This window comes from Lolium perenne, chromosome 5, assembly GCF_019359855.2.
Source record: "Lolium perenne isolate Kyuss_39 chromosome 5, Kyuss_2.0, whole genome shotgun sequence".
NCBI lineage: Eukaryota > Viridiplantae > Streptophyta > Magnoliopsida > Poales > Poaceae > Lolium > Lolium perenne.
The window spans coordinates 29504967-29514807 of NC_067248.2; the positions used below are offsets into that span (position 1 = coordinate 29504967).

The 9841-nt window shown below is 50.0% G+C and overlaps 1 protein-coding gene across 1 annotated transcript; it reads left to right on the forward strand.

Moving 5' to 3' along the window:
• Positions 1-1887: 1887 nt before the first annotated feature.
• Positions 1888-7179, forward strand: LOC127298667 (indole-2-monooxygenase). The gene is made up of 2 exons (XM_051328509.2): positions 1888-2668; positions 6556-7179. The coding sequence occupies exons 1-2, from the start codon at positions 1988-1990 to the stop codon at positions 7177-7179; spliced, it is 1305 nt and encodes a 434-aa protein (XP_051184469.2). The 5' UTR covers positions 1888-1987.
• The last annotated feature ends 2662 nt before the right edge of the window (positions 7180-9841 follow it).

Genomic DNA, 9841 nt, shown 5'->3' on the forward strand with positions numbered 1-9841 from the left:
TATTCCAACAGCCGAATAAGCACTCGACAACATATTCTCAGAACGCCAAAAGTTGCGAATAAATTCTGAATGCCGCAAAACACTGCGAAGGTAAGACCCCAGATCCGTTCTGTGCGGCGTGGCACCGTCTCTGACGATGGTTTGCTACTTTTATCCGTATCAACAGATACGAAGAAAAATCCTAACGGACGCGTTAGGTACCCGATAAATTTAACTGGGACTCGACAGAATGGTAAGACCTTAAGCGGCACCTGTCGAAGTTTACACCAGTATCCCGAGATCATGTCCAGGGACGTGATCTTGAAGTAGGTTTTTGCGGATTGCCACTAGAGCAGTTAACTAGTACCTGATCCGTCAGATGAACTAGCCCCAACTACCATTATCCCTGTACAATATAGAAATTCATGTGAAGAAATATAGACAAGCTAAAGTTGTCGAGTAAAAATAAACAGGGGAGATTTTCCCTGACTCTACGACTCAAGCAAAATCTCGGGGGCTACTGACATAGGCATCCCCAATGGGCCTGCCGAAGATAGTACCCGGGGTTTACTGAAGGTCCACTACCCGAAGAATAAGAAGACTCGGAAGCCCAAAGATAGTATTAAGAAAAGCTAGAGTTGTAATAGGAAGTGTTGTGTGTAATCTTGCGGGATGAGTTAGAAACCTCCCCGGACTCTGTAACTTGTACAATACGAATCCCTCGGCTCCACCTCATATATAGAGGGGAGTCGAGGAACGAGAAAGATCATCGAATCATTGTTGAGCAAACCCTAGTTTTATTTCGTCGAGTACTTTTCGGCTGAAACCTTCGAGATCTACTTGCCCTCTACATCCAACGAAACCCTAGTCTACTACTTGTAGGCATTGACAAGTTAATACCTTGTCACACGACCCACTTCTAAGGCGCTTCGCGATGGGCTGCCATGAATAGTATTGGGCTGCGCCCTAATATCTGTCTGCTGTCCAACTCCAACCGCCATGGATCTGGGCTGCAAAACTCGAACAGGGACTGAAGGAGAGACCGTCTCGTCCAGTCGTGCACAGGATGGTGGAGGAGACGCCCCTGCAGAATACGCCGCCACTGCTCGCTGACGATCAACCATCTTAGGGCCAATCAGAACCAATAAACCATCGATTTTCAGCTGCACTCCATTGCCGATCCATCTCGAGCACCTGATCCTCTCAAACTCCTCCTCAGATTCATCCAGTAGCATGAGATGCTCATCCCCTGATGCATGGACGAAACCATCACGGCGTGAGCCATACCTGATGAAGATGGCCTTCCATCTCCTGCATGCGGATGGCGATGGAGGAAGGCGGCAGGCGGTGGAGATCGCCGGCGGCTGGCGGGCACCACCAGAAATCGCCAGCGTGTCGCCTACGAAACGTGACATCAGGTTCGCTAGAAAACTGCTAATGTGAGGACAATACATGTAGTCACACTGTTTGTCGTCATGCACTTTGCTTCTGCTTTGTAATGCAGCAAGCCCCACTGTTACTACATGTGTACAGTTATGCATACTGCTGGCACATCGATCATTTCTGTGTTCGGCAAAGATAGGCAAACTTGGACCACTATTTCACGCCAAACTCGACATGAACGGCATGCAACAACAACCTGTACCGTATATAGCCAAATTAGGGAGGCTGGCATTGCTATGCCAAGTGTTTGTGCTGAGATGACTCACACAGACTTGGTTGTATTCTCGGCTGCTGTATAAAACACGCAGCAAGAAGAGATCCAACACCATCTCCGTATCACTTGGAAAATCTGATGATGGCTCAAGCATTGCTCATGTATCTCTTGCTCTTCATCCTCCTCTTCCTGCTGCTACGTTACTTGGCTTGTACTACACGTAGCCGGTCCCATGGCCGCCTCCCACCGTCGCCTCCAAAGCTCCCCTTCATAGGCCACCTGCACCTCGTCGGTTCCCACCCCCACGTCTCCCTCGCCGGCCTCTCCGAGAAGCACGCCGCTGACGGCCTCATGCTCCTCCACCTGGGCCAGGTGCGCAACCTGGTCGTGTCCTCCACGCGTGCCACCGAGGCCGTCCTGCGCACGCACGACCACGTCTTCGCCTCCAGGCCGCACTCCCTGGTCGTCGACGTCATCTTCAGCGGCGCCTCCGATGTGGCCTTCGCCCCCTACGGCGAGCACTGGCGCCAGGCCAGGAAGATCATCACAGGGCACCTGCTCAGCGCCAAGAAGGTGGCCTCCCTCTGCGCAGCCCGCGAGGAGGAGGCGCGCCTCGTGGTCGCCAAACTCCGGGAGGCGCGCGGCCCCGTCGACCTGTCGGGCATGCTCTTCGCCTTCTCCAACGACATCGTGTGCCGCGCCATAGCGGGAAAGTTCTTCCGCGCGGAGGGCCGGAACGACGTCTTCCGGGAGCTCATTAACATGAACGTGGCCGCGCTTGGAGGCTTCAACCTGGAAAACTATTTCCCCAGCTTGGGAAATATAAGCATGCTCAGACGACCCGTGCTTGGCAAGCTTGAAAGGTTGAAGAAGAGGTGGCACGACTTGCTCGACCAGATCATAGACGAACATGCTGCTGCGAGTAATTCATCATCGCTAGATCAAGATCAAGAAAGGGACTTTGTAGACGCGCTACTTTCTCTTCAGCATGACTATGATCTCACTAGAGAGCATATCAAGACCATCTTGATGGTAAGACAATTTTCCATAATCATTCATTCTCAAGCGCTCGCTTATGTTTTTAGAGATCGTTTATATTTAGTGTACTAGCAAAATTATTAAAATTACAGTACCCCAAAATTAGTATGAGCCGTCCATTCTTATTGATCCAATGGCCAGAATTTTTTTTTGTATAACAATTGTTTAGTTGCTCACCATGTCTACCACATGGTAATGGCCAGGAAGTTTTGGTACCCCACCACTAATCCTATGGAGTATTAACTCAAAAGCCACGGAGTACCTTGATCCCAGGGGCAAAACCGTAATCAGCCTTCCAAAGTTCCTAGAACATACTGTGAAGTATGCGAAATCTAAAAACCTATGATCTCGTTCGTGGCGTCCGGAGCTCGGCGCCGCCACCACTAGTCTACCTCCGCTCATGGTTTGAGAGGAGCCAGGATCGCGGGATGAGCGAAGCAAATCCCCACGGCAGGGATCTGCAGCTCTGTCGGGACAGCTTATTTTTAATTTATCACGAACGATACCTGAACCCAATCCACTACAGATGCTTAACAAGTCCAATCTGAACCATGCACGCCATAGTAGCAGGATGAACTAGAACCTCACAGAGTTACAGAATCAACTTAATTCACGGAGGAGGTAATAATTTTCATGGAAATTGAAATCAAATCATTTTAGTTAGATCTGGGTAGAATTTAATGGGCGCAGAATTAGCAGATGATTCACCTCTCATGCATAGCAGACAGGCCAAAAGAATTTGCTGAAATCAGAGGCTTTGATATGGTTGGGATGGCACAGCGATGAAGATGGCCTGCTTTTGATCGGAATGGCATCTGCCGCATGCGTTCGGAAGTAGCCTGACATAGGGCGCTTGGGAAGATTTGCTGTGGAGGGTGATCGGGAGAGGAGAGGCGGCATACGATTTATCAGGGGTAACAAACAAAGTCGATAGTACCCTGCTAAATGGATGGCTAGATGTGTCTCATACTCCCATCCTCTAAGAGCATCTCCACTCACCCTCCCCGAAGGTCCCCTATAGGTCTTTAGGGAGTGCCGGCGCCCAAATTCTTGCCCATCCGCGGCCCCCAGAAATATTTTTTAGCCGCTGCGGCCCAACTTTGCATTCGACGTCTCCATGCTGAACCCAGAAAAAAGGGAGGCTAGCGGGGGCGCCGGCGCGCCGTGTGTTGGCGGGAACGACGCGAAAGAGAAGCCGCGGGAAATGCATGCATGTTGTGGACCTGCCCGCATCGGTGGAGTCATCTTCCTCATCGTCATCCGCGCCCGTCAAAGTCTGCTCGCCTTCCGCGTCGAGTCGCGTTGGCGTTAATGCGCCTGCTCGCCTTTAGCGGCGGTCAAAGGCTGCTCGCCTCCTCGCCTTCCGTGTTGAGTCGCGTCGGTGTTAATGCGCCTTCTCATCTTCAGCGCCTCCTGCTCATCTTCAGCGGCGACGTTAATGCCTGCCAAGGGGCTTCCTCGACCCTATATAAACCGCTGCACGCCTCCTTAGCTCGTCGCGCATTCCACCTCCCATCTCCTCCTCCAAACCTCCACAACGTCGTCCTCCAGCGCCCCTAGCCATGGACCACCAAGACCAAGAGAGGGCAGGCGCCGCCGCCAACGGCTTCCGCCGCCGGTCCTTGCACGTCACCGAGGTGCGCGCCCTCTCGGACGCCCGCTACCTTGTCCCACCGGACTACGGTGGCCTGCCGGTCCCCCTTGTGCCGACGGGGACCGACCGGATCGTCACCATATACGACCACTTCTGGGACCACCTCACGGCGGAGGAGCGTAACGACCCACAGTGGTCACCGGACAATGAAGACGCCTGGACCGTCTTCTTCGTCCAGTAGCACGCCGATCGCCTCGCCGCCTACGAAGGCAACAGCTACCCGCCATCCAACTACAACATCAGTGGACGGTGGCGGTGGTGGAGCGCACCCGGGAGGACCCTCGTGTGGGTCCTCTGCTACATCACCGACGGGAACAACCCACCGATGTAGATGCCGCCACGACACTTGCAGCTGGCAGCGGCGCGAGGCAATGGCGGGCAGTGGGCGGCACGGTGCCAGTCCACCTCCTCTTCACGCTCCTCCTCCTCCTCGTGCGGTTCCTCGTCGAGGTACTCGCCTTACAACACACTATCGCCAAGGTTCCTGGCGACGGTGAAGGTCGAGTCGGTGGACGCTCCTCCTCCTTCTCCTAGGCGCCGCGGCGGCGCCCTCGTCATCCGCGAGCCATCTCTGCCGCGCCAGCGCGAGTGGATGCCACCGCCGGAGTAAAAGGCAGCGGCGTCCATCGCCAAGGCGGACGACGACCCGTAGGAGTTCCCCGGGCTGCGCCAAGCCCAGCTGGAGTCCTTCGCGGCGACGAACGAGTTCACCGAGGCGTGGAGCGCGGCGGACTATCGACGCAAGGAGGAGGAGCGCCGCCGTCATCTCGGCCTCGTCATCAACCTCGACGACGATGACGAGGCTGACCCGTCTAGCAGGCCGCGCGGGAGGCGCGGCGACACCGGCGAGGGCTGCAGCAGCTACCTCCCGCAGCTGAAGGAGGAGGAGCCCGGCGCCGGTGAGGACTACCCGACGGCGATGTACCACCGCCTAGGGCGCGGTGGCGGCAGTTGGTAGTTTTTTTTAATCTGTGTTTTTAAATTTTTACAAATATCGGCCAAATATGGCCCAACTATCAATGAATTTACTTTTTCTTCAAATTTTATTCTATTTTAAATTTTTAAATTTTTTTATAGGGGCCGCGACTGGCAGCCGTCCGGCCCCTATTTTAGTTTTACCGTCGGTGCCCCCAATATGAGCCCTAAAACGGCTGCGTCGGATCCCATATAGGGGGACCGAGTGGAGATGCTCTAAATGGAGTACCAAGGTACCGTAAAATTCCTCTCAAAATACTAGTAACATACATGAACCTGTTATTTTAATTATATATATAAGTAAGAATCGCCTTTTCCTCCCGGGTTGCTCTCACGCGGGGCGGGTCCGGAGGGCACCCAACCCTAGCAGAATAGCCCCAGATCCCGACCACCCCAGGCTAGGTCGCTCTCACACGGAGCGGGTCGCTTGCATGCAGGGCGGGTCGCTCTCACGCGGGGCGGGTCCGGAGCGCACTCTGGCCAGGAAGTCAACTAGAAATGCGGGAGTTCCGGGTGGAGACTTGTGAGGCAATTACGATGGTGGTGATCAAGGTTTGGTTGCGACAAGACCATGTTAGTTGGCTCCGTTTCGGCATGCCCGGATGTCTTCGTGGTGGCCTCCTCTTGCTGTGAAGTCGAAGCTGCTTTTGGGCGGTGTACGATGATCTTCGAGTGGCGGTCCAGTGAAGGTCCTATTCGGCGGATGTCTTGCCCATCTCCTCTCCGGTGCTCATTTCAGGATCGAAATTGCATGTCTATCCTCGAAGAGCCAGCTGTTTGGCATAGGTCAACTTAAGGTTCGTGTTTGTAGCTTTTGTGGGTAGCCAGGGTGGCTAGGTGTACCCCTTGTGCGGAGTGTGGGTGGTTGTGGGTGTGCTTTGGCACTGTTGTTGTTGGTTTTTATCCGGTTTTCTCCTAAAAATTGAGCACCTTATGTTTAATTAATGGATGAGACAAACCTTTTACCTCCGTTTCAAAAAAAAATATATACGCAAGAATAACATGTGTTGGGTTGAGCTCCTGCCAACTTTCATTAAAAAAAACAACCATCATGAATTGATAATTTGTTGATATGTTATGTGTGCGTCTTAACACACTTATATATTTCCATGAACTAAGTAGATTTAACTTCTTCATATAGTGCTTAATTTTATATGAAGTGATAATATTCAATGTGCTTACAAGGGATTAAATATTAATACTGACATATATGCTTCCAAATGTTTAACTAAATCTTCAAATGCATACACAGGAGATGTTTGGAGCAGCCACAGACACATCATACGTAGTCATCGAGTTCGCTTTGTGCGAGCTCTTACGAAATCCACACCTCATGACCAAGCTCCAAGCCGAGGTAAGGGGGAAGACACCCAGCACCCAAGGAACTGTGAAGGAGGCAGACTTGAGCAGCATGACCTATCTAAAGGCTGTCATAAAAGAAACACTCCGATTACACCCACCAGCGCCGCTCCTCATCCCACACATGTCAATAGACAAATGTGATGTCAATGGGTACACAATTCCAGCCGAAACACGCACCCTTGTCAATGTCTGGGCTCTTGGTAGAGACACGAGGTCATGGGAGCACGCTGAAGAGTTCATGCCGGAGAGGTTCATGGACGCCGAGGCTGTCGATTTCAAGGGGAGGGATTTCCAGTTTCTACCATTTGGGGCTGGGAGAAGGATATGTCCAGGGATGAATTTTGGGATAGCCACTGTGGAAATCATGCTCACAAACCTTCTCCACTGCTTTGACTGGGAGCTCCCGGATGGGATGCACAAAGAGGACATTGATATGACAGATGTTTACGGACTAACAGTGCGTCGAAAGGAGAAGCTCTTTCTTATCCCAAAATATGTTGCCAGCTGTGTCTAGTAGTACATGGGCAAAACATGTGACATTGATATGGCAAAACATGTACTGGTACTCTTGTTAGAATTTGCATGTAGTATGCAACTTTATGTTCTAATTAAGAACTCATCAATATGGACATCTCCCAGCAGAATAAGCAATTATGTAATAATGGTCGTTGTCGCGGATAATAAATCAAAAATAATGTGCAAGCACAAAGATGTATTCTGAAGAAACATTGTTTTCATCATGATGAGCAGGAAGCACATCAGGGAGCTCTTGATGGTCTTCTCTCGAGTACTGATGATATGTGTTCTTGGTGTGAATAAGGAGCGTCTTGTGTTCAAAAATAGATATAGATACGGTTTGTCCAGAGAAGCTGAAATGCCACATTGTGCAGGTTTTCTTCTTGCACTTGATCTTTCAGTCTGTTGTCACTTGTGATACCTCATACCTGTCCCTGGTCCGAAACCCCGCCCGACCTGACAAGACATACGAGGCGTTCCTTTGCCCTTTATGAGAAACCCAAAATCTTAGGGGAGAATTAAGATTTTTTATTGAAATTCCTGCCTGAATTGCTAGATGCCATGGTAGTTACAAACGATCATGCTTAAGTGGAATTGTTCAGCTTGTGGAATCTACATCGCATTAGCCGAATGCTGGTCAAAGTACCAGAGATGGAAGTGAAGACTAATTCCAGTTAGTTCTTTCCGAGTTCGTCAGTGACATTCCCGATAATCACTTACCTGGTAGGCGTGATCGTCCTGTCAAACGACTTGGGTCTACTCGGATGGAACCCGAGTCCCATCTCTGTTCTATTTATATTGCACAATGCGGTGCACAGCTGGATACAGATTACAACACATAATATGAGTCTGGGATCAATACTACTTCTAACACCCTCCCTTAATCACAACTTGGCCAAGTTAAGATTATATTTAAATTTCTCAAAACTACGAACAGGGAGAGGTTTTGTGAATCCATCGGCGACTTGATCCCCAGACGGAACAAAGCGAATGTCCAGCTGCTTCTTGAGAACTCTTTCTCGCATAAAGTGAAAATCTATCTCAATGTGTTTGGCACGTGCATGGAACACAGGATTTGCTGATAAATAAGTTGCTCCAAGATTATCACACCATAGGCACGGTGGCTGAGTCAATTTGACTCCAAGTTCTGCAAGTAATGACTGCATCCATATTACCTCTGCTGTAGCATTTGCTACAGACTTGTACTCCGCCTCAGTACTTGATCGAGACACTGTGGCTTGTTTCTTGGCATTCCATGAGATAAGATTTGGTCCAAGGAAAATAGCAAATCCTCCAGTTGACCTGCGGTCATCTTCACAGCCCGCCCAATCAGCATCTGAAAATGCACTGACAAGAGTGGAGCGTGACCTCGTGAACGTCAGTCCAACATCAACTGTATGTTGCACATACCTCAATACCCTCTTTGCTGCAGTTCAATGCAGAGTAGTAGGTGCATGTAAATATTGACATATTTTATTCACTGCATAGGCAATATCAGGTCTGGTAAGAGTAAGATACTGTAATGCACCTACTATACTCCTGTATTTTGTGCTATCTTCAGGACCTAAGAGCTCTCCTTCATAAGCTGAAATCTTTTCTGAAGAAGATAGTGCTCCTTTGCAATCCTTCATACCAACTCGAGCAAGCACATCCCGCGCATATTTGGCCTGATTTAACACAAGTCCATCATTTTTCTTCTGGACTTCAATACCCAGAAAATAATGAAGATCACCAAGGTCCTTAAGAGCAAATTCCTTACTCAAATCCTTCAACAGTGCATCTGTTGCAGCTTTAGAGGAGCTAGCAACTATAATATCATCCACATATATGAGCATGAAGATGGTAACATGGGACTTGCGATAGATGAACAAAGAGGTGTCAGATTTGGAGGCAACAAAACCAAGGCGAACTAACTGACAGCTTAAGCGAGCATACCATGCATGAGGTGCTTGTTTCAGTCCATATAATGCCTTGTCAAGTTTGCACACATACTGCGGCCTTCTCTTATCTTCAAAATCTGGTGGTTGTCTTAAGTAGACCTCTTCTTCCAGAACACCATGTAGAAACGTGTTCTTTATATCTAGCTGTCGCAAACTCCATCCTCTGGATACAACAAGTGCTAGAACAAGACGAACTGTGGCAATCTTGACAACAGGACTGAAGGTGTCCTCCTAGTCTAATCCATATCTTTGCTTGAAACCTTTGGCCACCAACCTGGCCTTGTATCTGTCAATGGTTCCATCAGCCTTACGCTTGATCTTGTAGATCCATCTACAATCGATGACATTGGTGCCATGTATATACGGCACAAGCTTCCAAGTTTTGTTTTTCATGAGAGCATCATATTCTTCACACATAGCACCTTTCCACTTTGTATCTGCAAGAGCTGTTTGTAGATCAGTGGGCTCATCTTGAGATGCAGAAAGACACCATCGCACAGACCCGTCGGTGTATTCTTTTGGCTTCTTAATTCCTCTAGAAGCTCTTGTATTAGGTCGTGGCACAGATGAAGCTGCAGTGTGGCTGGGAGCAGAAGATCCTGGTCCCCTGGTGATCACAGCCGAGTCATGCGATGAAGTATCTAGAGCAGCAGCAGGCGATGCAGAGGATCCTGAGGTTGTTTGTGTGGCCGACTGCGCGGCGGAGGAGGCACCAGCAGG

Bases quoted from the DNA above. Each gene is read 5' to 3' on its own strand.
- LOC127298667 (XM_051328509.2), top strand. From the start codon at position 1,988: ATGCTCCTCCACCTGGGCCAGGTGCGCAACCTGGTCGTGTCCTCCACG. The intron at 2,669-6,555 runs GTAAGACAATTT...ATGCATACACAG, and splicing joins ATATCAAGACCATCTTGATG to GAGATGTTTGGAGCAGCCAC.